The sequence below is a fragment of the Paroedura picta genome, chromosome 3, assembly GCF_049243985.1.
Source record: "Paroedura picta isolate Pp20150507F chromosome 3, Ppicta_v3.0, whole genome shotgun sequence".
NCBI classification, from domain to species: Eukaryota; Metazoa; Chordata; class Lepidosauria; order Squamata; family Gekkonidae; genus Paroedura; species Paroedura picta.
In genome coordinates, this window is record NC_135371.1 from 135,098,098 (window position 1) to 135,125,166 (window position 27,069).

The following is a 27,069-nucleotide window of genomic DNA, read 5'->3' on the forward strand; positions in this document are numbered from 1 at the left end:
AAGCCAGGCAGTCAATCCCCTTTCTCCATGCTTTGAAGGGCCCCCACAATGCCCATTAATTTGTTTTTAATCAGCATTACTCTGTTGATATGCCTGTGCATCTAATCATAGATGCACAGTGTGTCTTTATTGCCACCGCTTACGGAATCACAATGCTTGCTTCTTTTAAAAATAAATCTCATTCCTGATTGGGATGGGGGGGACTTAGAGAGGCATTCTTTGTGCTACAACTTTAGGGAATTCTTTTTTTCCCCTTTGCCTCCACGACTGAACACCAGTTGTTGCTCCAGGCAGTTCAGTTGGAAAAACTCCCTTCTGCTGCCACTGCCTCCCCCCTTGCCTGCAAAACACACACGTACGCACGCACACTACCCAGTGAGGGCTTGCTGCCACTGTTTCCCCTCCCCTGCATACAAGCATGCACACACACACGCACACAGAGACATTTTAAAAATGACCTCCCCATCCCCAGAAGAGGGGGGCGGGAGCAGAGGTGGGACGAGGCAGGTGGCTTTCTCGCATTGAGCCTCCATACGTGTCTTTGGCTGGTGGGCTGCTGGCTGCTCATTAGGTAGCGCTAAATATGTTGGTGAAACCACTTTTTGGGACTCACCAACTAGCGCTTTAAAATGGAGGATGTAGCCAGCTGGTTACTGCCCAGACGAGGATGTTGGCGGCGTCATGTGGAAGGGCTGGAATATAACAACTTCATAAGGTAAGCGTTACATTATATTTAAAGGGTGCAGAAATGCCCTATGTATCACCAATTAAAGAATTTCCAGCAGATGGATAGTCAACCTTTTAATCAATTAATTAATCATATTAAAATATCAAGAATTATTATAAAAATTAAGTGCATGTCTTTAAATACTGAAAAGCCTAATATATTGTATACTTTAATAAGCACAAGCACTGTTGGAAGAAAATACAATTTAATATTTTCTTTTCCTCTCCCTGTTAATTTATCACTGTAAATTCAAAGCCTTAAAAATTAAAAAGTATACCTTTTCTGCTCAACATTTTTTGATTGAGAAACTAACAGTGACATCCTAAATATTGTAGTTGTATGATGTGTGTTTATTTATTTCTAATTTAATTTCTATACTGCCCCTCTCGGTATTACTTGCTCAAGTTGGTTCACATAATTTAAAACAAAATAGTAAATAATTAAAACACTTAAAACACTTAAAAAGTAAAAAATACTCCAAACACATATCAGCCAGAAATCTTAGCTTCTGTGTCTCCCTGTCCTATTGGGGGGTGGGGTGGGGAGTATTCTTAGTGAGGGCCCACTCAGATGATATTGTTTAGTCATTTACTGGCCACAACCAAAAACCTCGCAGAAGAGCTCCATCTTGCAGGCCCCTCAAAATTGAGGAAGTTCCTGTAAGGCCTGCAGCTCTTCCTGGAGCTCATTCCACCATGTACAGGCCAGGATTAAAAGATCCCAAATGCTTGAGGCCAGACATTCTTCTCTAAGGCTGGGAATCACCAGCCAATTCATTTTGGCAGAGAAGTGCTCTTTTATTTATTATTATTATTATTTATTTGATTTGTATGACCGCCGCTCTCGGAAACCGGCTCGCGGCGGTTCACAACATTTTAATACAATACAATATATTAACCATTAAAATTCCCCATTAAAACCCCATTAAAACAATGACTAAGTCACAATGATGGCGATTAAAACTATTCCCGTACAGGCCCACTGGATGAGCAGAAGGGAACGGAGGATAATTGGGCATAGGATGGAACACTCTGGGGAACCAGGTCAGTTTAGTACTGGCCTCCCCCCTCCGGGGAGAGGGGTCCGATCTTACCCCCGGGCCATCACCCGGCCTTAGACAAACGCCTGGCGGAAGAGCTCCGTTTTGCAGGCTCTGCGGAACTCAGAGAGCTCCGACAGGGCCCGCAGCTCTTCAGGGAGCTCATTCCACCAGGTAGGGGCCAGGACCGAAAAGGCCCTGGCCCTTGTCGAGGCCAGGCGTGCCTCCCGGGGTCCTGGGATCATCAGCAGATTCTTACCCGCAGAGCGAAGTGCCCTGCGGGGGGCATAAGGAGATAGGCGGTCCCTCAAGTATGCAGGACCCAAGCCGCGTATAGTCTTAAAGGTTAGTACCAAAACCTTGAACCTGATCCGGAAACAAACTGGCAACCAGTGCAGCTGCTTCAGCAGAGGCTGAACATGGGACCTCCAAGATGATTTAGTGAGGACCCGTGCAGCTGCATTCTGTACCAGCTGTAACTTCCGGGTTAGAGACAAGGGTAGGCCCGCGTAGAGCGAATTACAGAAGTCTAATCTAGAAGTAACCGTTGCATGGATCACAGTGGCCAGGTGTTCCGGGGGCAGGTAGGGCGCTAGTAGCCGAGCTTGGCGTAGATGGAGAAACGCCGTCCGGGCTACCTTAGTGACCTGGGCCTCCATGGAAAGTGAGGCATCCAGAATCACTCCCAAATTCCTGGCTTGGGGCACAGATGACAATTGTACCCCGTCCAGGCAGGGAAGACGCGCTTCCTGTTCCTGCTCCCTTCGGCCTAGCCACAGGACCTCCGTCTTAGAGGGGTTGAGTCTCAGGCGGCTCTTCCTGATCCATCCAGCCACTGCTTCCAAACAACTGGTGAATTTTTCTGGGGGGAGATCTGGCCGGCCATCCATCAAGAGATAGAGCTGGGTATCATCAGCGTACTGGTGACACCCAAGCCCATAACTCCGTACCAGCTGAGCCAGGGGACGCATATAGATGTTAAATAACGTGGGGGAGAGCACCGCTCCCTGTGGCACCCCACATGGGAGTGCAAAGGAGTCGGATAACTCCTCCCCCACAGCGACCCTCTGTGATCTGTTCTCTAGAAAGGAGGATAGCCATTTAAGAGCCACCCTTCCAATCCCAGTATCAGCGAGGCGGTGAACCAAGAGCTCATGGTCAACCACATCAAATGCGGCTGACAGGTCTAATAGCACGAGAATGGCCGACCCGCCCCGGTCCAGCTGGCGCCGGAGATCATCTGTCAGGGCGACCAGCACAGTCTCCACCCCATGGCCAGGGTGGGTATAGTCAGTTAGTTGTGGGTATAGTCAGTTAGGTGGTCCCTCATGTGCATCAGGCCCAAACTGTGCATGGCCTTGAAAGTCAATACCAAAACCTTGAACGATTCAGAATTCTACTGGGAGTCTATGCAGTTGCCTAAGAACAGACCAAATATGGGCCCTCCAAGGTGTTCTACATTCTGGACCAGTTGCAGTTTCTGTATCAAGGGCATAGATAGGCCCACATAGAGCGAGTTACAGAAATCTAATCTGGAGGTGATCATTGCATGGCTGGGTGTTCTGTACCCTGGTAGGGCACTTATAGCTTACCTTGGCAAATATGGTAAATCGCCAGCTGAGCTAGTTTAGTGACCTGAGTCTCCATAGATAAGTAATCAAGAATCACATCTAAGTTCCTAGCAGTCAGTGCAGCCGTTACCTGTACAGTAGGCAAGCCAAGTGCACTTCCTCTCCTGATCCTTTCCTTCCTAGCCACTGGACTTCTGTCTTAGAGGTGCTGAGTTTCAGAAGGCTCTGCCTGATCCAAATTGTTCCTGCTTCCAGGCAAATGGCAAATGTTTCTGAGGGCTGAGTCTTGATGGCCATCCATTAGGATGACACCCAAGCCCAAATCTCCAGATTCACTGGGATTGAGGGTGCATGAAGATGTGTAACAGAATGGGTGACAAAACCCTGCCCTGAGGAACACCTCATGAGAACTGGTAGCAGCGTGATATATCCATGTCAGCGAGGTGAGGTCTAACATCATGAGCAACACTGCCCCACCCTGATCGAGTTGGCACTGGAGGTTATCTGTCAGAGCAACCAAAACCATCTCCACCCCATGGCCAGGTCACAGGCCAGACTGAAATGGGTCCAAGGCGAATGTTTCATCTAGGTATGCTGTAACAGCAGCTCTGTTGCCCACCTTCCCCAGAAACACAAGACGCAAGACAGGGTGGTAGTTGGCTGGGGCTTATGGTTCCTAACTACTGCCTCCTTCAGCTCCCCTGGGAACTCCCTGGTAAACAGGGAGAGATTTATAATTTCCTGCAGGGGGCTTCTAGTCCTCTCTTCACTCAATTTGAGTAGCCAAGGACCGGGGTTTAATAAGCAGATGGTTGTGTACATGTTTATTTGGGATCAGACTTTGATTCTTCCAACTCTTCCCCAAAACAGAAAGCAGCTACAGGGGGCTAAAAACAGGCATGGAGGAGCCATGTAACCCCACCCATGTGTAGAAACGTAACTGTGGAAAGGGTTGAATCAAGCAGGTAGCCGTGTTGCTCTGAAGTAGCACAACAAAATCAGAGTCTAATAGCACCTTTAAGACCAACAAAGATTTATTCAAGGCGTGAGCTCTCAAGTGCAAGCACTCTTTTGGAAAGGTTTGTTTTCCAATGAAAAAATTACATGTAGGAACATTACCAGATGCTCCTCAGTTAAAAGAGGTGGCCTCCAGTGTCTGTTTTAGTTGAGGAAACAGTTCAAAACGTTAAGTAAGTTTACCAGTTGCCCTGGGTAAGTTTATTTTCAAGTAAACATGCACAAAACAGGACTATGCAGATTTTTCATAGAATCATAGAGTTGGAAGGGGCCATACAGGCCATCTAGTCCAACCCCCTGCTCAACGCAGGATCAGCACTAAGCATCCTGAAGCATCCAAGAAAAGTGTGCATCCAACCTTTGCTTGAAGACTGCCAGTGAGGGGGAGCTCACCACCTCCTTAGGCAGCCTATTCCACTGCTGAACTACTCTGACTGAAATTTTTTTCCTGATATCTAACCTATATCGTTGTACTTGAAGTTTAAAACCATTACTGTGTGTCCTCTCCTCTGCAGCCAACAGAAACAGCATCCTGCCCTCTCCAAGTGACAACCTTTCAAATACTTAAAGAGGGCTATCATGTCCCCTCTCAACCTCTTTTTCTCCAGGCTGAACATTCCCAAGTCCCTCAACCTATCTTCATAGGGCTTGGTCCCTTGGCCCCAGATCATCTTCGTCGCTCTCCTCTGTACCCTTTCAATTTTATCTACGTCCTTCTTGAAGTGAGGCCTCCAGAACTGCACACAGTACTCCAGGTGTGGAGTTTTTGTTAATCTCTATTACAGTTCAGAGCCTATATATAAGAATACAAGAATTGTCTTGGACCAAATGAAACCTTTTAGGTCACCATTCTGCATTTAGTAGTCACCAGTTAAATGACTTTGGGAAGCACACAAGCAGGGCTTGGTAGCTATTTCATGTTGTTTATTCTTACCATCTGCAATTTGTATTGTAATATGTTAAACCATTTTGTGGTTGTGAAGCTTGTTACCAAATGGATGGACTATTTAATATCATGGTATGATCATAAATATTTTAACTCTTCAGGGAGGGTGTCAGTCAGTTTATAGTTAGGGTCCTCAACCAGTATAAATACAACATTCCATAATTGAAAGCATACAAAAACATTTAAAAGGAACAGAATAAGACAAAACTGGTTAATCAGACTTGCCTTTACAATTTAGTATTTGTGTGTGTGTGTGTGTGTGTAAATTTAAAAATTTCCAGCCTCAGCTATTGTGTACAATTTCTAAAGCTTGCAGACCTGGGCACAAAATCAGGCTACTTGCTGTGTCATCTGATAGCTCCTGTCAGACAGAAGGTACTCAAGCTTTAACTCTATTTGATTGACTGAGGAATCTATCTGACCATGAGCTAATAATTTCCATACGAATCTTCCCATAAAAGGAATGTTGAAAAATATATGCTCCATTAATTCAACTTCACCCGGTGAACAGGAACAAAGCCTCTGCAAATAAGGATTTTCCCTAAACATCCCCTCCAATACTGGGGAGGGCAACTTCAGGGAGGGTGAATGTATCAACAAAATACAAATGCTGTCACACAAGTACCACAACCTCCTCCACAACTACAGACACTCACTATGCTCACTACACTTTAGTACAGCACATATCCTACAATGAAGCACCTTCACTGTGCCATAACATAACCATATACAACCTAATGGTAGTAAGGAAAATGAAAATTCTGCTACACTTGGGGGGGGGAGTCTTCCCTTTCCATAGCAATGTATGGTTTAGTGCCCAGTTATATGAAGAACTACATAGCAATTGTTCCCAATCTGTCTTTGTCAAGCAGAGTCAGAGGTACACTTCAGAAACCATATCAGGCTCTTTACATCAGGCTCTTTACATTCAGGAAATGGAGGGAAGGACAGAGCTCTAAAGAAGAGTACCTACAGGTTACTAGGCACTGTAGATCAATCATCAGAAAGGCCAAAGCAGAGAGTGAGCTAAGATTGGCCAGGGAAGCCCATTGTAACAAGAAAAGATTTTTCAGTTACGTGAGGAGCAAACGTAAAGTAAAGGAGGCAATAGGCCCGCTGTTGGGTGCGGATGGACAAACTCTAACGAAAGATGCAGAGAAAGCAGAAAGGCTTAGTGCCTATTTGACATCTGTTTTTCCCCACAGGTCAAAGTGTTTAGGCACATCTAGAGATGGCTGTAGCCAAAAGATAGTGTCTGGGTGGCAGGTTAACATGGATAGAGAGGTTGTCAAGAGGCATTTAGCTGCACTGGATGAGTTCAAATCCCCTGGTCCAGATGAAATGCACCCGAGAGTACTCAAAGAACTTTCCAGAGAACTTGCACAGCCCTTGTCCATCATCTTCGGAACCTCTTTAAGGACTGGAGATGTCCCGGAGGACTGGAAAAGAGCAAACATTATTCCGATCTTCAAAAAAGGGAGGAAGGATAACCTGGGAAACTTCAGCCCAGTGAGTCTGACCTCTGTTGTGGGGAAGATAATGGAGCAGATATTAAAGGGAGCGATCTGCAAACATCTGGAGGACAATTTGGTGATCCAAGGAAGTCAGCATGGATTTGTCTCCAACAGGTCCTGCCAGACCAACCTAGTTTCCTTTTTTGACCAACTTTCCCTAACAGGTTTGCTGGATCGGGGAAATTCAATGTCATTTACTTGGATTTTAGTAAAGCTTTTGACAAGGTTCCCCATGATGTTCTGATGGATACGTTGAAGGACTGCAATCTGGATTTTCAGATCGTTAGGTGGATAGGGAATTGGTTAGAGAACCGCACTCAAAGAGTTGTTGTCAATGGTGTTTCATCAGACTGGAGAGAGGTGAGTAGCGGGGTACCTCAGGGTTCGGTGCTCGGCCCGGTACTTTTTAACATATTTATTAATGATCTAGATGAGGGGGTGGAGGGACTACTCATCAAGTTTGCAGATGACACCAAATTGGGAGGACTGGCAAATACTTCGGAAGATAGAGACAGAGTTCAACGAGATCTGAACACAATGGAAAAATGGGCAAATGAGAACAAGATGCAATTTAATAAAGATAAGTGTAAAGTTCTGCATCTGGGTCAGAAAAATGAAAAGCATGCCTACTGGATGGGGGATACGCTTCTAGGTAGCACTGTGTGTGAACAAGACCTTGGGGTACTTGTGGATTGTAAACTAAACATGAGCAGGCAGTGTGATGCAGCGGTAAAAACGGCAAATGCCATTTTGGGCTGTATCAACAGAGGCATCACATCAAAATCACAAGATGTCATAGTCCTATTGTATACGGCACTGGTCAGACCACACCTGGAGTACTGTGTGCAATTCTGGAGGCCTCACTTCAAGAAGGACATCGATAAAATTGAAAGGGTACAGAGGAAAGCGACGAAGATGATCTGGGGCCAAGGGACCAAGCCCTATGAAGATAGGTTGAGGTACTTGGGAATGTTCAGCCTGGAGAAAAGGAGGTTGAGAGGGGACATGATAGCCCTCTTTAAGTATTTGAAAGGTTGTCACTTGGAGGAGGGCAGGATGCTGTTTCTGTTGGCTGCAGAGGAGAGGACACGCAGTAATGGTTTTAAACTTCAAGTACAACGATATAGGCCCGCAGGTTGGGGACCACTGCTTTAGGATGCTTAGGACTAATCCTGCGTTGAGCAGGGGGTTGGACTAGATGGCCTGTATGGCCCCTTCCAACTCTATGATTCTATGATTCTATGATTGTCCACTGAAATAGCTTTAATTTGTTTCAGATAATTTTCAGCCATACTAATCCTGAATAAAATGGGCTTTGCTGGTGCCATCAGCCAAGTTACTATCTGAAAATGGCTATCAAAATCAGCTGAATTATGCAGGGAGACTCTTCACACAAACAAGCTTCCAATTTCAGGAGTAACTGTACTTCCAAGGGAGTGAAGCACATTCACACCAGTGACCCCTGCTAAAACCAAGTTTTCATGCCTGGTTACGGCTTATCCAGTTTGTGACACCCAAGGCAGGAAATTCCACAGAAAGAAAGGGGGCCTGGGGGGACCTGTTTCTCCTATGCCACAGTAGTTTCTGCAGTGCTGCTCTGTGCTGGGAGCATGCTGCAGCATTCTTATCCCAAGCACCTAAGCAAGAAACAGCTGTAAGATCTGCTTCCCTGCATCAGCATTTTCAGCCCAGACCTCGCTGCTCCCTGCAATTTCCACAGTTTTTAGAAAGTGTAGACACAGCAAAGACTCCAAGTGTGCGGAGGGGAAGAATTCCTAAGGGGGAAGGGGGACTGCATAGTGGGCATTAAAAACATGTTCTGAAGTATGGGTCTGGCTGCTCAGGAAGATAAAAGGTGGTGAGAAATCTTAAGGCTTATCATCCTCTGCTCCTCAAGCACTGTAAGCCTCCCATGTAAGAGGTAAGCAGCCTAATTAGCCTGTGATCCAACAATTACCTGTGCCAATCTTTGGATAGCTAGCAGGTTCCAAGTGATAGCTGCAGCAGACAATGGATTTCTAGTTGTAACACCAAGAAGCCAACAGCCATCAGAGCTTCTATTCTCTGAGTTCCCCTGTTAATTCTGAGCTTGTTGATAAAGGGCACAACATACTTCTAGAAAAAAATGGTAATAATCTAATCCTGGCAATTCAGAGGGCTTTTCTGCACACTGGCCATTATTGCATGAAATCTCCTGTATGGCAAAGTGTGAGAAATAATCGCGACTCACTGGCACTCCACAACTCTCAAGCCATTCCTAATGTTTCAGGGCTCCTTTTACACGTCTTGCACTCCTCACTCGCTGCTGGAAACGCAAGGAGAGCAAGTTGATTTAGTCTTGTTTCGCTTTGGCCCGACTGCCCCTGACTCCAACCAATCCCCTCCCAGCATTGCTAATTGACATATAAACTTCTGGTGACCATTGAATTAAAAAAAAATAGATTTATTCATAGGGGCATAGCCGCAGTGTATGTCCGCCTATTTGTTGCTCCAGGGGGTTCTCCATTTTTAAAAAGAACTCGTCCCAGGAAGAAAAGCCCAGAATTTTCTATAAAACCATCAAGTCTGAGAGTATTTTGAGACTTGGGTCTCTGCCTCGGGATTCTGGGTCAAAGAGCGAGAAAGTCTAAGGATGCATTGAAAGGCAGTAAGCACCTTTATACAAAATTGTCTTCCAACTCCAAGATGATGATGATTTAGGCAGTAGGAGGGAGACTGGAACTAGAGGGTTCTGATAAGAGAGATTAGTTGCACAATTGCTGGGTGAATAATCTGTTCAGGCCAGTGCTGCTGGAGGGGAAAACAGTGATTGGCAGAATGGTTTGGAAGGCTTTCTAGTAAGCAAGACTGACTGGCTATATCAAATCAGTTCTGAAACTGCTGGCTCAGGCTTGCTCCTTGTGGTGAAGTCATTGAATAGGTACTGTGCCCTAAGGCAGTGGTCCCCAACCTTTTTATCACCGGGGACCACTCAACACCGGGGACCACTCACCAGGGACCACTCAACGCCTTTTACTGAGGCCCGGGGAGGGGGGGGTAGTTTTACTCTCAACCACTGCCCTAGCGCTCTCTGATCGCTATGGTAATGTTTAAACATCCCTTCAAAATAAGATACAGACACGCCACAACAATGAAGTGTGTTGTAAAGGGCTGGTGGGGATGAAGTAAAGGGCTGGTGGGGATGAAGTAAAGGGCCGGGGGGGGGGGAGAAGGCGTTCTTCGGGGCCCACCTCTAATTAGTCGAAGGACCACATGTGGTCTGCGGCCCACAGGTTGGGGATCGCTACCCTAAGGTATTTAATTAGCATGGAAAGAACTGCCAGTCATTCTACAAAGGTGTTTAAGAAAGTATTCTGAGCACTGACTGTTTGTATGGCATATTTCTTAATGACAAAAAGACTTGGGCTCAGCATACTCTGAGGTGGGGCAGTTACCAGGGCCCCTAGGGCTTCTGGCAATTACGCTAATTCCCCCCCCCCCATGCATTTCTTGATGCCCACATTAACATCCTTCCCCTGTCTGCTTGTGGGTGCTGTATCACTCATGATCCCAGGTGCACGTGCTGCCCATATAAGAGTAGTCAGGTATGGGAAGGGAAAGGCCTGGAGACTTTGGGGTGCAGCCTGGGCAGGGGCTTCATCAGGGTACAATGCCATTGTACCACCCTTCTAAGCAGCCATTTTCTCCAAAGGAACTGTCATCTGGCGTCTGCAGCCCCCACCTGGATTTTGGCAACTATACCCTGTGCTGCCAGGGGAAGGGCCATGGTCATAGCAATGGTGGTCATGGCAACAGCACTCACAGCTGCACACACTACTCAACACTGCAGCACCAGAGAATAAGGATTGGGAAATACCTGGAGACTTTGGGGTGGAGCTGGGAGAGAGTGGGATTTGGGGCAGGGAGGGACTTCAATGGAGTTCAATGCTATAGAGTTCACCCTCCAAAAAAACAACAACACATTTTCTCCATGGGAACTGATCTCTGTCACCTGAAGATGAGCTGTGAAACCAAGGGATCTCCAGGTCCTTCCTGGGGACTGGCATCCCTATTTGGGAAAGGGCATGGTAGCTGTGACCACAAGCATGAGGGCATGTGGGGAACCTAGGGAAGCAAAGGGGTTTGGTAGTTGGTATAGATGAGCCCTGAGAACTCTTTGGAGTTTTAGAATGGGAAGACCAGAAATGTGGGTTTCTTGCCCCTGGGCCACTCAGTAGCAGTAACTTCTGCCTTGGAATGAGTTGCTTGTCTGTGGAGCATTCACTTGCTCCTGAAATGGGTATTGTTTCTTCACATATTATATTATTTTAGTATACATTTTATATTTGTAAGGTGTGCTTAACTAGTGTTCCCAGGAGGACTCCTATGCAGAGACCATTATTAGACCTCTATAATGTCAGCAAAATCGCTGCCTCAGGTATCCTGCATCACAGGAGAATGAACATGGAGGCAGAATAGATGCTGCCAGCTGGAGCTGCAAGTGGAGAATCTAATTTCTGAACGCTGCCCCACTTCAAACACATACTAGAAACGAAGCAACGAACAAAACAGCACAGCAAGCGAAATGCCGGGGTGGGGTGCAGAACCTGCAGTGCTAGTTTTCTGCTCAGCTCCAGATCTTGTTTGTCTGTTTTATGGTAAGGAACATAAACAGCTGGTCCCTGTAGTCTGAAGTGGTGCAGCACATCCTACCACCTGAAGCCCTTAGTAGCACCTCATTGCCCCCCCTGCCGACCACGCCTGATGAGTCTCTCTTGGGCTGGAGGGATCTCTCGCCTTTATCTGATTTCTGTCGCTCGGCCACAGCTTGGTTCCGAAGCGGAGGAAAGGCATTTCAACAGCGATGTGGCAAGCACCAGCCTAGCCCTGGAACTCCCGCGCCCGCTCGCCTCGCCAGCCCCTACTCCCTCTTATTTCCCCGCCGACATTTATTGACTTTAAAAACAGCCCTCCGTGAGGCCAGAGCTCCCCTTTAAGGCTTGGGGCGGTTGCACCGAGCGGCTTCATGAATGGAGGCACGTGACCCAAACATCACGTGACGTTTCCGTGAGCGGCGGCGGCGGCGGACCCCGGACTCTCGGTCCCTCCGTGCGTGGCGCTCTTCCCCCTCCCCGCCCCGGCCCCCCCCGGCGGCACCGCGCGGAGGGTGAGCGATTGCGCGAGCGCCTGAGGTTGCCCCCTCCCCTTGGCGTGGGGTGGCCGAGGGGTTCTAGCGCCCCCCCCCCTCTACGAGGGAAGGCGGCAGAGAAAGAAGCGAGATGAGGAGGAATTAATAATGCTGGGAGGGGGCATGGCGGGGGGGGGGTCTGAGGGAGAATAGGGAGGCGTCTGATCCCCCCGGTCATTGTGGGGGACTATGGAGTGGAATGTTTCCCCCTCTGCCGTATTTATTCTTGGAAAAGCGACTCTGGCTTCGAGGTGCTCGGGTGGGGTGTGTTGCTGGTAGAGTGGCCAGCCCCCCCTCCCCCCGCGCTTTTTCTCCTTAAGATTTTCTGGCGGGCGCGTTGTGGACTAGGTGGGTCGAGGTGCGCGGGCTCCCGTCTTTCGTCTGGCGGCGCTTCCTTGCGCTCTCTCTCTCTCTCTCTGACCACGGATTTGATTGCACCCTGTCTGCAGGTGGGTTTCCCTGTTTTTCTCGAGTATTTGCTGTGGGTGGGCGACCTTGTTCCACGCGGCGTTTCCTTCACCTCCCCTGAGGTTTTTGGACTCCTTTAAAGTAATAAGTTTGACAGAGTACGTGGGTCCCTCCCCACTTATTTTTGCGTGTCCTAAAACAGATGTGTCCCCCGTTTGCCTTTGGAGGGGTAGCAGTTGGCCCCTGGCCAGTCGTGTCTCTGTGTGTGTCTCCTGAGGTGTGCAGCCATGTCTGGGAATGTTAAAGGGCTGGCCATGCTGACTCATCAGGTGTCTGGGGCAGGGAGGAAGGACTAGGGTGTATGTGGGGTAGGGGTTGGGGTTGGGGGGGAAGCAAATGCAGGATGTTGGGATCTGAGCATCTCATTGCTTCTCTTCACGCAGTGTTTGCTGTGCAGAACCTAGACACTGCTGACTCATCAACATGAGGTCACCACTAGGTATATGCTGCACAAAGTAAAGTGGGGGTATTCCAAGGGGCTGGTGGAATCTGGTAAAACAGCCAGTTCAGAAAATGATCTGTGGCCGATGATTTGCTGACTCATCTTTGGACAGTGAGAAGGGTGCAGGTTGCAGGAGACAAAAGAGAATAGCATTCATTAGAGTTTCTCTTCCTCTTCTCTGCATTTATGATCCTTTGACAAGTGCAGTTTTGCAAGCATACGTCACAAAGCATATCTCTATGAGCAGCAAGAGAGGATAGAAGTGTTCGGGGGAAGGGATGCTTGTCAAAACTTTGAAAGAGCCTTACAAAGTTTTTTTCGGCGTGTGTGTGGAGTTTGTTTGCTTGCAGTGGGTGCATGAGCTTTGGCTGTATATTCTCCTGTGTACCTGCAGGCCTTCTGTTTTAGTTTTCTTTATTGTCTCAGTAGAACAGCTCCATGGAAATTGCTTGTTCTGTTCATGTCTATGCATTTGACATTCTCAAGGGCTCTGTGAAGGAGGTTAGCATGCTGTCACAATGAAGGGCACAGAGATGCAAATCTGTTTGATGTGCCTTATGAAACTCTCTGTTGATTTGAGCAGCGGAGCACGTATAAGCAACAAGTGCGGGCTGTCCTCTGCTGAGTCCTTAGTAGGAAGTGCCCACAGCAAAGCTAGCAGAAGCATGCTGTCATCTACAGTAAAATGTCTGGAGGGCGGCTTGCCCTCCACCAGTCTGATAGTGGTTTAGCTGCTAAGAGATGGGAAATCTAATTAGTGAGACTTAGATGCTCAAAAGCCTGCCTTGATGAAGGTTGATACGGTCTCTGTGTAATGATAACTTGCTTAGGTCTAATATATTTTGACGCCAAAACTAGCATGGACTTTTGCTTGGGATACTAAAGCAGTTTAGTTGGTTAAAAAAACAGAAAATCCTCTTTGATCTGTGAAATGTTAGTTCACACCCTAACACACATGCATAGTATCCTAATCTCTATTTTTTTTTACAATGGTACTGTTTTGTTTTTCCTTCCATTTTAAAAAAATCCCCCCTTGCAACTAGGTACCTTCAGATATGAGAAACAGTGTGATACCCACAGATGAGGTGTGGCCCTGGGAATTGGTTACCTCTTGGTCTTATAGTACCAGGCAGTGGATGCAGTTATCTTGCTTCCCAGTTAGATGTCTTGGACTCTGCAACATGAACAGTGTATGCTTCACTAGGTGAATTGATTTTTGCAATAACTGTTCAGGCTTGTGGACAATGGGAAGCCAGTTTTACATGATATGAAGATAGTTATAAGGATGTGTTGGGTCAGTTCAGAATCTTGATTTGTCTATCTCTCCTCAGTTCTGCTGAGTAAAAGGTGCATTCATAATAAAAGCAGTGTAGACATACTTTGAATATAAGCTTATTGGGGAATCTCTGCAAGGGGCCAGCCATTATTGTTTTGAGGAAGTAAAATTCTTTGGTGTGACTACTTGTTGCTGGGGCCTTTACTGGCTAAACAGCCTTTGTCAAATCCCTCGGCCAGGTTAAGTTCTCTACCAAAGGAATCCAATTATGTATAGAAAGACTGTTGAGACACTAAATGTAGATGAGTGTCTGTAAACCAATGAGGGGCAGTTTCTAGAACCATGGGTAAGGAGAGAGGTACAGAGGACTGGAACTGCTTTGTGCTACACTTGCTGGAAAACCTCCCACTGCAAGCTGTGGGTCTTTCTCATTCTTTACAGCTGGGCCTCCCAGTGATGGAGCTGTCTCAAGACTGATTTTGATGCTGGAATGAGTGACGTCACCGTGTTTACACTAGTTTGATGGCACAGCTCTGTGAATCAAGAATGTTGAGAATGGGGCCTGGGTTGAATCATGCGCTGTGCTGTCAGTGCTGTTGTGAGCAAAGAATTGGCGGTGCTTGTGCTGAGTGCAGGACTTTTGAGTCCTAGCAAAATGTGTTGAGACTGCACTTTTTCCCTTTGCAGCCGTCGCACTTGGCACTTTCCAGTGTGATCTTTCTTCGGGAAGCTGTCAAAAAGCTGAGAAATCAGCAGTCTGGGGAGTTAGACCAAGTTTGTCTCTGTCTGAATGCCAGTTTTCTCTGGTTGTCCTCTTTGTAGGCTGTTACTAAGTCCATGATTCTGTGATCAGTAAGTCAGGACTGTAGAGAGGCCTGGTGCTATTCCAGTTTATGAATCCTGAGGACAAAAAGTGCAGTTTTGTTACTAAGTTTTCTCCTAGTTTCTATTTTTACTTTGGAGTAACAGCTACTACAAATGACGCTTTCTCCTACTAAGCATGCATAGAATTGCTGTTTTTGTTGTTTTATGTAATCTTTATAGCGTACTTTCATGGTACATTAAATGTTCCATATTTGTTAAGGCAAATAAAGATTGTTAACCCTTAGCATATTAGGGAGGGTTCAGATAACTTCACACTCTGAGACATCAAGCTTATAGTGTTGTCTCATCTTTCATCCTTAGTAATCATCCCCAGTTTATTTCCCAAGTGGTGAGAAGGGACAAGGAGCACTGAAGCATACTCCAGGACATACTGAAGCATGCTTTTTGTACCATGTCCTCTCTTTCTCAGTGTTAACAAATAACTGTGCACATTAAGCTTTTAACTGAGATTGTGTTGGATCCTTGTTGTTAGATTCCTGTGAAGATCCATGTCAAGAAGGCTAGATATGAAACATAGATATTATCCATCGGGTTGGCAACCTCCAGATGATCTTGAAGATCTGGAATTACAAATGATCTCCAGATGATGGACATTTGTTAACTTGGAGAACATGTCTACTTTGGAGGGTGGTCTGTATGACATTGTACCCTACAGCAGTGTTCCCCAACCTTTTTATCACCGGGGACCACTCAACACTTGACAATTTTACTGAGGCCAGGGGGGGGTTAGTTTACTCCTCTACTCTCAACCACTGCTCTCTGATCGCTATGGTAATGTTTAAACATCCCTTAAAAATAAGATACAGACATGCCACAACAATGAACATAAGGAACATTTTATTTTCATGGAAATTTTAACTCATGACAATGACAAATCAATGGGAACCCTGAGCTTGTTTTTCTGCAACGAGATAGTCCCATCTGGGAGTGATTGGAGACAATAACACCCGAAGTGTGTTGTAAAGGACCAGGGGGGATGAAGTAAAGGGCCAGGGGGGGAGGTGTCCTTCACGGCCCACCTCCAATTAGTTGACGGGTCACATGTGGTCCGCATCCCATAGGTTGAGGATCGCTACCCTACAGAGATCCTTCCCCTCACAAAACCCCAGCTCCACCCCTGAAATCTCCAGGTATTTCCCAACCAGGAGATGGGAACCGTAATTGTCTTCTGATGTTAGCATGGTCCCTCTGATTACTATGGAACATCACATATACTATGTGAAATTTTAAGAGATTGTTTTTTGTGTGCTGGATTCATGGATAAGGTTGACCTTTTGTGATATAGTTAATTTTTTTCAGAAACTTTCAGATCTCTCTTGTGTGAGTGCTTGCAAGTGGCCCAAGATTAATATGTTGCAGGAAAACCTACTATAGGAAGAGGAGTTGGCCTGAAAACTTCAATGTGTTGATTGTCCTGTGAGGGAAAGGCAGTTAATAATTGATTTGCATCTCTGCTCCATGTAGGCACATGGACCGTTTCCGCACTGAGGACTCACCCAGCTGTCATGTTGGGATGATTCCTGTTTTTAAACTTCAGGCTCCCTTCCCAGACTGTTTTATAGTTCTGTATTGGGACCTTTGTCCCCTTTCCCCCTCTTTTTGCCCCCAGATTGAGCCCCCATTTGTTTCTGCACTGAAGCAAAGGGACAGGAAGAGGAAATTATCCAGCAGCCTTTTTTTTACATGTCCATACTATTATTATTATTATTATTTCTATTTATTTCCCGCCACTCCCAAATGGCTCGTGGCGGGTTACAGTGTCTTAAAACCCCAATAAAACTCCCATTAAAAGACTAAAAACCATCACAACATCGCGGCGCAATAATAAAATCCCCTTCCTACCCCCATTGCTAAAAGGGGGGGCGGACGAGAAGGAGGTCAGTGATGTTCAAGAAGAAGCCCGGGGGAGAGCAGTCGATGTGCCATGGCAGCCTCAACCGTAGACCTGGCGGAAGAGCTTCGTTTTCATCATGTGATGGAAATACCCAATCATCTGCCAGCGCCATTTTGTTGCCTTTGTTCCCTTACAAGTCTGAAATCATTCTGGTATGTTTTTTATCAATCACAAACAGTTTATAATGCAATTCCAGTATAAGGGAATTGTTCCCCCCTGCCGCCACATTCCTCTTCTTCGTGGCTTGCAGGCTCTGAATGGTGGCAGGGGGGGCATTATGCAGTCAAGCCTCTGTGGCGATCCAGAGAAGCCTCCAGACTGCCCCTCAGGCTCTCCTGTACAGCATGCTGGTGGCGGGTGGGGCGGAGGACTATTTCATTATACGATTTAGTTATATAACAAAAATAATTCCCTGCTGCCACACACCTCCTTGTAGCCTAGCCAAGGCTCGGAATTGCGAAGAGGAGGCAATGCTGGTGACCCTCCCCGGCGATCTGTCTTGCTGATGGGGAGGCATGACTTTAGAACACGCCCACTACGTTCGCTGTCTGGAGCCTTGGAGGGTGGGATGTTCTAAAGACAAGCCTTGCTGGCCAGCTGGAACATCAATATAAAACACACATGCACAATTTTGTTATGCTAGACTTGCATTGTAACACAACCAGCTTTAAAAGGGAGAGATGACGAGAGAAGTGACGCAACCGGGGGGATGGGACAAGTTTGGACCCGCTGGAAAAGCCTCAATGTCTGTGTTTCCACACTGGCCAGCCCCGATTTAGACCCCGTTAGCCAGCAGTTCAAAAAGTGAAAACTGGATTTCGGAGGATTCTCTTGCTGCAGGGCTAGTACGGGGGGCATATGAGGTCTGCATTGGGAAAGGGGAATTTCAGTGTGGAAACGAATGCAATGCTTATCCCTAGTGCAGAAACAGTCTTGGTTGTGTATGTGTTTTAGGTAGAGAAAGGTCAGGTGAAATTAAAGCAAAAGGTCTTGTTATTCATGTATACTCCAGCATTAATTTAACCATTGTTAATAATATTTAAAATAACATGAGAGGGAGACCTCTCAACCTACTGAGGGGCAGTATAACAATCTTCTAATAAATAAATAAAGTAATAAATGTTTGGAGAGAATCATAGGGCTGCTGTTGCCCTAGCCTCTAAGAGTATCACAATGATAGTTTTCATTCACACATTTCTAGAACAGTGACTTCCAAGACTGCCATCCATCCATATTACAGACAGAAGAGCGACAATGAACTAAATGTGTTTCACTTTAAGAGCAGTAATTGGTTAGAATGTTCTCATCTGTTCCAAAGACCCAAAATAAGTTGGTGGCTCCCCTTAGTAAGACAGTAGAGACCTGTAGTGTTACGGTAAGGTAAGCCTTTAATCAGTGACCACAGCCATGTCCTTTGGGCATAAGCACTTTGCTTGTCAGCAGTTTTTAGTGCTCTAGGAATAACTGAGTTGTTGCTTGCCTATTAGTGATCTTGGAAAGCGCTGAAGCCATCCCTTCTGGGGGTGCTGCTGGGGGACCATTTCTTGGCTTTTGCTGACACTAGCTTGTCTTAATTCTCTGCTATAAATGTGAACTGATGTTTTATGCATTTAACAAACAAGAACATGGACTGTGGGGGAGATGCATTTATTATGCCATGTAAGTGCTGATGTGCTGGATGGGAGGTGGATGTAAAGATAGCCACTGTCTGAAGGCACATAGAGGCTCCACTATCCCCAATACTGCCCAGGTCACAACAGCAGATTTTCTTCTTGCCTAGGGAATAACTGCAGTTTCTGAGTTGTTCCAGAGGAGAAGCAGAAGGTAGAGTACTTACTAATGCCTATAGTGTGTGCGGTGGAAGGGGGGGTATTTTAGAATATGTGTGGCTCACAAAATGCAATTCATGTCTTGCTTGGAATCCCAGATTTTTAAAAGAAAATTATTAGCCTTGCAGGCAGTTTGAGGCTTAGATTTTAGGAATGGATTTTGCTTTTTTTTTGGTTGTGGGACAAGAGTGGCAGTTTTTTGTTATTCAAGTTAGCCATGGGAAACACAAGGCCTGTTTACTGCTTATTTCTAGATACAGCCTGATGTTTCAGTACATAACATACTGTCTGGTGTGTTTTGTCTGGTGAATGTGTTTCTTTTTGTATGCTTGTGATGCTACTTCTTCCTTGCTAGTTTGAAACTAGAAAAAAGTGGTTCCAGTGTTTTAGAGATGATAGTCCATTAACAAAGATTATAGCTTGTTCTCAGCAGGAAAAATTTTTGCTCACATATGTGCTTATTGTCCCAGAGAGGTTGTTCCTTGTGAATTGTAGTGTTGTAATGCAAAATGTTATGCCCCATAGACTTATACAATGAACGTTGAAATTATGAAATGTGCAAGCATAGCCAATTTGTTTTTAATTGGTTTTCTGATTCCTGATCCTTAAGTATAAACTTACATTTCCACACTTATTTATGAAACCATAACTGAGAATATTTGAGAACCTTAAACCAAAAAGAGTCTACAGTTGGCTCAGATTTCCCTAGTGATGCCACATGTTCTAGAAGTTTAGAATAATGTGACATGAATACAGTGGGAAGCTAATGGAGTGACTTTGCACAAATGTACTTGACTTTTATAGCACTACATTAAAAAAATTGGTAGATGGGTTTATGAATCCAATTTTTTTGTTGGCTTGAAACAAGAGGAGGTTAGAACAACTGAACAGGGAGAAGCAATGTTCTAATGATTGGAAATCTAGCCAGACCTTTTGTTTCTTATTGGTAATTTGCTTATGCTTATTTTTATGTTTCCTGTTAATGTGATAGTGACAGGCGATGAAAAAGAAATTGAGATTACCATACTTTTCTCAGTGGAGAAACTTGTACTGTATGAACCCAAGAAATTCTCTTGGTTTTGGTGTGTTCTCCAACATTATATGCTCTTTTTCTCCCTACCCTGGTTGCTCAACCTTCCAGAGTAACAGCATAGACAGGGTAGGATAACGTAAATGTACTAGATTCTATTGTATGGTGCTTTTAGGGGGATGAGAGATACCCCCACATGTTTCTGAAGTCTGTGTAGTTCAGACAAACCATGTAAAATAGGACTACAGTATGGAAAGGGACGTAGGCTGTTGCTTTTTTCCTTCTGGGTTGTACTCCACGGCGTGTTCTGTTAGCAAGGCTTGCTAGTATGCTGAGTCAGCATGACTCGCTCAGCATAGCCGTACAGGACCCTGGCTGCCAGGCTATTTTTACATGTAGCTTCATCCTGCTGTGGCTCCTCCCAGGTTCTTAATCCTCCCCTCCTGCCCTCCCATGCTATTTGTCTCTTAAGTTTTATAGGGAGCTGTGGGACTGACAAGGACAGAGGTGGTCAGGAGCTCTTGTAAGTCTCTTGGTTGGGCTTATGTTGGATAGAGCACATGGGAGCTAGTTCCAACAGAGTCCTGCCCGCTTTCTCTGCCATGTTGATGGGCCAGATAAGTAAGTATCTGTGAATGAGTGTTTTAGAACTTCGAATCTGGCAGTAACTCCTGATATTGCATTCTGTTCCTTACAGAATCTGACTGCGAAGGCTTGCGTGTTATGACGACCCCGAACAAAGGAAACAAAGCCTTGAAGGTAATGGCAAAAACAGGGCTTAGTTGTAAATGTGCATTCACTGAGCTCCAATGATATGTGTGCTTCCTACTGTTCTTGCAGGTGAAGAGGGAGCCAGGCGAGAATGGGACCAGCTTGACAGATGAAGAGCTGGTGACCATGTCCGTGCGGGAGCTCAACCAGCATCTGCGAGGCTTGTCGAAGGAGGAAATAATCCAGCTCAAGCAACGTCGGCGGACCCTGAAGAACAGAGGCTATGCTGCCAGTTGCCGTGTCAAGAGGGTAACACAGAAAGAGGAGCTAGAGAAGCAGAAGGCGGAACTTCAGCAGGAGGTGGAAAAGCTAGCTTCAGAGAATGCTAGCATGAAAATGGAACTTGATGCCCTGCGCTCCAAGTATGAAGCACTGCAGAACTTCGCCCGGACCGTGGCCCGGAGCCCTGTCACCCCTGCACGGGGACCACTTGCTTCAAGCATGGGGCCCCTTGTGCCTGGCAAGGTTGCAACCACCAGCGTCATCACAATAGTGAAATCTAAAACGGACGCCCGGTCTTAGTGAAACGAGCACCGCCTGGGCTTGTGTGTGCAGGGCAGATAGGCACAAAGCTCATCCGGAATCCCCAAAGCACAACCCTCACCCAGATGGCCCAGCCACACAGGCACATGCTGGCCTGCTTGTCACTGCAGTCCCTTTGTTTTTAGCTTTGTTCTGGTTGATGTGACTGATGGTGATGCAACCCTTCTGTGTGAGCAGAACCTTCCTCCCAGGGTATTCTGGGAACAGAAACTGGAGGACCTCAATATCCTAGTCAAAGGGATTCTCAGCAGCATAGAGTAGATTCTTGGGGTGGAATAACCCAAAACGGGGAAGGGCAGAGGTCATAGAAAGTTAGAAGACCTGCTGTCGTTATCTTCTGATTTATACTATTCTTCCAGGGTTGTGTGTCAACTGTCCAATCTGCTGCTTGTAAATTGCTTGGTATCAGTGACTGTAATGGGGATAGTTTGTGTAACCATTTTTATATTAACATCTAGTTGCACCTCTTGTGTTTAAAGGTGGGATTCCTTGGAACTGTTTCTGAAAAGGGAGGGAAGCAACAAAACTGCAATTTCCTGGTATCTGTGCTGCAGAGAAGTGAAAGAAGACAGGAATGAGCACTGTATTAACGACTATCAGGCTGTACCATGGTGACTACAGGCCAGTTTTGTGCCTAATGTGTTGCACTGATCAAGACCAAAATCACTAGTTGTTTTGTGTGTTTGAAGAGTATCAAGTGTCTCTAGTGTGATGGTTTACACAACCAGTTTATGTGGTTTAAATAGCCCTTTATTTAAGAGAGAAACATTCATTTTAAGAATTATGAAACCATCTTAAGTTTTCAAACCTAAAATTGGACAAAACTTGTATTTGACAGTCTCCTTTTTCACCTGACATGGTGAGAATATTTGATTGTCATGTTCTTGGAGGCATTGCTAGTTGGAAAAAGAAAAAGTAAATTTTCAATGTTTCTCACTAAGCTTTTGTGGCTCTGAGGCTGGTTTTTATAAAGAGTTATCAGACTTTTATTTATAAATAACATGAGGGGGCTAGTCCTGTTTGATATCTTTTTGCAATTGTACCAAAAGTGACTTATTCTTGAACTCCTCACCTGCTTATTTTGTGCTCCCATTGTGTTGTCTGTGCTCTGCGGTTTTGTGTGGCGCTGTGATGTGGTGGTGCCAATGGCCAACTTTGCTGTGTGGGTGTCCTGTGAGCATTTTTTTGGTGCTTGCTTTTCCTGGGTTGAGTGCAGAGATTTTGCTGGGCATTTCCTATGGACATTCTGAAGGGTCTGCTTATCACTAAATTGGCTTCCCAGGTCATTGAAGCCTGAGGTCATTCTGCTCTTCTAAGGTGTTATCAAAACTGCTTGATGACAGCTGGCAGACTGTACTGCATTCATTTGTGTCCCAGTTCCCAGAGTTTGCTTCCTTGATGATCCTGGATCTCTTGAAAGATCATGCCCACTGTTAACAACAAAAGTAGGGATTGAATGTGCCACTTCTGCTTAATGAATATGGAAGTATATCCTAAGATGCAGTGTTAAGAGTTGGCCTACATACATTATTCCTGTCTATACACTGTTGGGGCAGGTTTCTGCTGCTGCTGGTACTACACTTTTATTTTTTCTTTCCCTCCTTTGGCATATTTAGAAATACTTAAGAAGGTGAGCAGAAAGTGGTATAAAGGCTAAGGAGTCTGTGGTGGTCAGTGTGACCTGGGAAAGTTCAGTTTCACAGTGCTGTCTACTGGAAGTTTAGAAAGTATCACTGGAAGCTTAGTCCCTGAGCTATATTACAGGGGTAGTCAACCTATGGTCCTCCAGATGTTCATGAACTACAATTCCCATGAGCCCCTGCCAGCAAATGTTGGCAGGGGCTCATGGGAACTGTAGTCCACGAACATCTGGAGGACCACAGGTTGACTACCCCTGCTCTGTAATGAAGCTCTGACTGCTCCGGGCCTCCATTCACAAGCTGATTTCTTTTGATTGGGAAGGAGAAGCTGTACCTTCTGCGTTGCCATTCAGAAGCAGTTGCAGGTAAAAGAATTGTCTTCAGAGCCAACATAGTGAATCACCGCTGGTGCGTTCTCAAAAGCTGGTAGAGAAAATGCATTCAAAGCCCTCTCACACATGTTCTCTGTGTGCCAACTAAAGCATACTCACTATAAGTCTTCGAACTGGCAGTAGCCTGTTCCTGAGTTGTAGAATCTAGAAAATTACCTATAAGATCTAGAAATGTATATAGCTGATGTTGAGGAGCAAAGAACCTGACAGCTTTTCAGAAGTGTAAAAATGGCAGCTTTCAGGTTAACAGATTCTTTAGCCTCTTGGCTACATGACTGGAGAAAGGGATTGATTGCATTATGTATTTGTAAAAGGAAGGGTGTCAGATTCAAATGCACTCTTTGCGTGTATAAGTATGCCACCATAAAGGAGTCAGTTCTGTTTTTTCTGTTCTAGGACAAGTTCTGTTTCTCCCCATCTTCGCTTCTCTCTTGACCTTTGCGCCTGGTTCTGAATTCAACAGAGCTTTGCCCCCTTCTCTTCCACTAACTCCTGTTTTGTGCATATTTTAAAAACATTTCAGGCACCTGGCATATCAACAAAACATTTATTCTTGGTGCTGTTTAAAAACAAAACAAATTGAACATGCTCTTCTAGGCGGGTAGTGGTGGTAGAGAGACAGTGGATTTGTGATTGTTGCATTTAGCAGACTGCACATGTGGATTCTGTGGAAATCGCATTAGTAACTAGAGCTCCATTTAGTTTGGAAACTAGTACAAAAAAGAGGTGTGAAGCTCCCAGGTCAAGATATGTCTCTACTCATAATCCTCTGCTAAGGATTTTTTTAAAAATTTTGCACACTTGCTTCTTGAAATGGTAGGCTGGGACTTCTTTCACTCGCTTGATGTCCTTGAATTCATCCCAGCTAGTGGTCATGCTATGCCTTGATGGTACTTCTGTTATGATGTCTGCACCTGTGAATTGTAAATGTACAAAGAGCAACTTTGGAATAAGCTGCAAAGAAAGGGGAAAGAATGGGCAAGAAGCTCTGATGTAAACACAAGCTTGCCTTGGTTTAAGATTCTATCAAAATTCATAATCCCTACTTTATTTATTGTACATTTCAACAGAACAAGTAAAGGTTCTATTGCTGGGACTTATACTAGCGGCTCTTGGCGAGTCCAAAACCTTCGTCAGCGAAGACAAGTAGGTTTCTGACTCTGAAAATGATTTGTGGAGTGTATTGTGGATGCTGCAGGCAATGTTGGAAAAGACTACAAAAATACTGAGAACACCCAAGGCTGCCAATACTTCTTGGTTTGAAAGGTTTAGAAACAAGTGTCAATCTATTTGGGGTAGTTGCATCCTGAGCTTTCCTACTTTTCACTATTTCTTTTCCCTCTGCTTTTGTACAGATATTCCTCTTCACCCCTAAATTTTGTATACTTCCTTTCTTCGCCCTCCACCTTCTAGTCCTTGCCAAAGAAATCAAAATTCTGTGAAAACCAAACAGATGTAATCTGAGCAAGCAATATTTATGCACACATGCCAGACTTGTTAAACACAATAGCACATAACCTGGGCTTTCTTGTCACTAAATTGAGCAGGAAGGTATTGGCACCAAAATTAAAATTTATGTCTCCTGATCCATGAGTTGCACCAAGGGGAGTTATGTAGCATGGACTGTTGAGCTAGCAATTCTGTTCTTGCTGTCTGACCTCAAGAATCTGCCTGTTTCAGAGTGTTGTGCTTCTCTCAACTGTTTCTGCTTATACCCCAGAGAAAGCAGTATAATGATATTTGTTATAGTTCCATATTTTGGTATTTTAAATACAACTTGTGTATTAATGTGCTTTAGAGGGCTCCCTTTTTAGGATATAAATATCTCTTCAGCAAAATGAACAGTTTAGAAATCCATGTTGGCTCTCCTGAAACAAATGCTGTCATGGGTCATGGCATTCTAAACACATTTTATCTGTTCCCTGGAGTTAGCTGGGCTTCCATTGCTGCTTCCTTTTAATGGGTTGTTTACTTTCTTGTTAGATTTCAGATAATATTTTATGTTTCCCTTTTGCAAATCTTCCCTTTAGAATTGCACTTCTTGCCACTCTCATGTCTTCAAAAGTAAGAAGCTGTCTGCAGTCAGGTTTGTTGCAGGAAGTTACTGGTAATTAACCTTATAGAGTATATCTGCCATGTTTAACTCTGGAACATTTAAGGGGCTGAAATTTAAATGTGGAATCTTCCAGTACCCTGGGACCCTTTGCACCTTTAATCTTCCCTTATCCAGTTGGGTTGTGTCTGCTTGTAGTATTCCTGGATTCATCCGGTGTTCTTTCCTTCCCAGTGTCTCTCTTAAGCCCTCAACCTCAGTTTCTCTCTCTGGTATATAGCAATTGGAGTGTGATAGTTCTTGTTTTCAAGGTGCTTGTTTCTTTGTTTGGTTTTCCTGCTGTGAAAGAGTGTTGTGATTTCATTTCTCTTTTCTTTATGGGGCATTTTGTTTGATGCAACAGGTGAGGGACCTTTTCTTTCAACCTGGCTGCAGAGCAAACCTGTGAAGTATAATTCCACCCACATGTGGCTGACTTGTGCTGGAGTAGATTGGGGGCTATTTATGTTGTGGTGAACTGTGTAAAAGTGATCTCTAGGATTATAAAATAATTATTACTTCCTTTCCAAAAAAGCAACAGGAACACTGCAGGCTACTTGGCATTTGGGCACGGAGACTGCTTATTATTTGGGGCATGTGCTCTTGGGGTGGGGGTGTATTCCTTGTTTGTTTTTGTGTCCTTTTTGTATTTGGCACACTCCAGATAAGTTGCAGAAAGCATTGCTTTGTACCACCTACAAACAAAATCAGCACCCTTGTATGCTAGTGAAGGTTTACACTGTGTCTGAATTGTAGGTAAGCTTTAGTGGTGGTATGTTGTTTTCCCTCCCTCTGCAAGATGGAAGACGTTACTGGCAAGCTTTCTCCCATTTTCCTGATGTTTCAAGTCTGTCTTTGTCATAGGAATATTCCTTTCCTGTTCAGTAACATAGCTGCTTCCTTTGATAAAGCAAGGAGGGGCTAGGGCTACAAACATATTATTGCTCCTCCTTGTGTAGAGAGACCAGGAGAAGATCTTACAGCAAACCAGCTGTGAACTTTTGGCAAGTTCTTCCAGATAGGAAAGATGAATTTTCTCCTCTCCCTATCCCCTTTAGTGGATGTATATGAGCTTTGGATGCTTGTGGCTACCTGAGTGAATGAGAAAAATTATGCAGCTATTGAGTGAGTAGTCTCCTCATTCCCAAAGAAGGTAAGTTACTGCCTGGCTTGGGTAAGAGGAATTGTGATCCTAAGATGGTGTGAAACTAAACTGTTGTCCTCACCCTCTCCTGCAGTTTGCTCTGAGCTTATTACACCCTTTGCCAAACTGGAATGTTATGGAGAAACAAGCAAGATGATATTCAGAGAATTAAATAAGCTGGGGGCATTTCTTCCCAACTTTAAAGTATTGAGAATGTGATCCTTACAAGATATTGATGATAAATTCACTGCTGCTTTCAAATGTTTCTCAAAAGGGGAATACAAATATTTTGATCTAAAATAATCTCCAAAACTAATAAAGCTGGAGATGAATTCTATGTGCCCGGGGTGTAATAGCATATTGTCAAGTCCTGGAGCTCTGTTGTACATTAGTGGAGCTCAATTAATTAATCAGTATTTATTGCTAAATTATTGTCCTTTTAAAATCTGTAGATATCTGATAACTGTTGGGGAATTTGTTGACACAGCCCCAGTGGAGGTGTTGTTAATTTATTTATGTATATAGTGTATGTTTGTTGATATGAAACATTCTTTATTTTGTATATGACCAATAAACATCTTTAAAGAGGCTGGTCCCTATCCTGTTACTGACCAGCATTGGGCTGGCAGATTTGTTTTCCCATGCTGATTGAAGTTCTTCAGGTTTAACTATTGGCATACAG

The 27,069-nt window shown here is 44.9% G+C and overlaps 1 protein-coding gene across 6 annotated transcripts; it reads left to right on the plus strand.

The window, feature by feature from the left end:
- Nucleotides 1-11,847: 11,847 nt before the first annotated feature.
- On the plus strand, nt 11,848-26,975 carry MAFG (MAF bZIP transcription factor G). Of its 6 annotated transcripts, none has more exons than XM_077328067.1 (3): nt 11,848-11,960; nt 20,503-20,564; nt 20,646-26,975. In XM_077328067.1, the coding sequence occupies exons 2-3, from the start codon at nt 20,529-20,531 to the stop codon at nt 21,096-21,098; spliced, it is 489 nt and encodes a 162-aa protein (XP_077184182.1). In that variant the 5' UTR covers nt 11,848-11,960; nt 20,503-20,528; the 3' UTR covers nt 21,099-26,975. The 6 variants fall into 6 exon arrangements, with proteins under 6 accessions (XP_077184182.1, XP_077184178.1, XP_077184181.1 ...); XM_077328063.1 differs by lacking the exon at nt 11,848-11,960 and adding an exon at nt 12,117-12,430; XM_077328066.1 differs by lacking the exon at nt 11,848-11,960 and adding an exon at nt 18,747-18,770.
- Nucleotides 26,976-27,069: the final 94 nt, after the last annotated feature.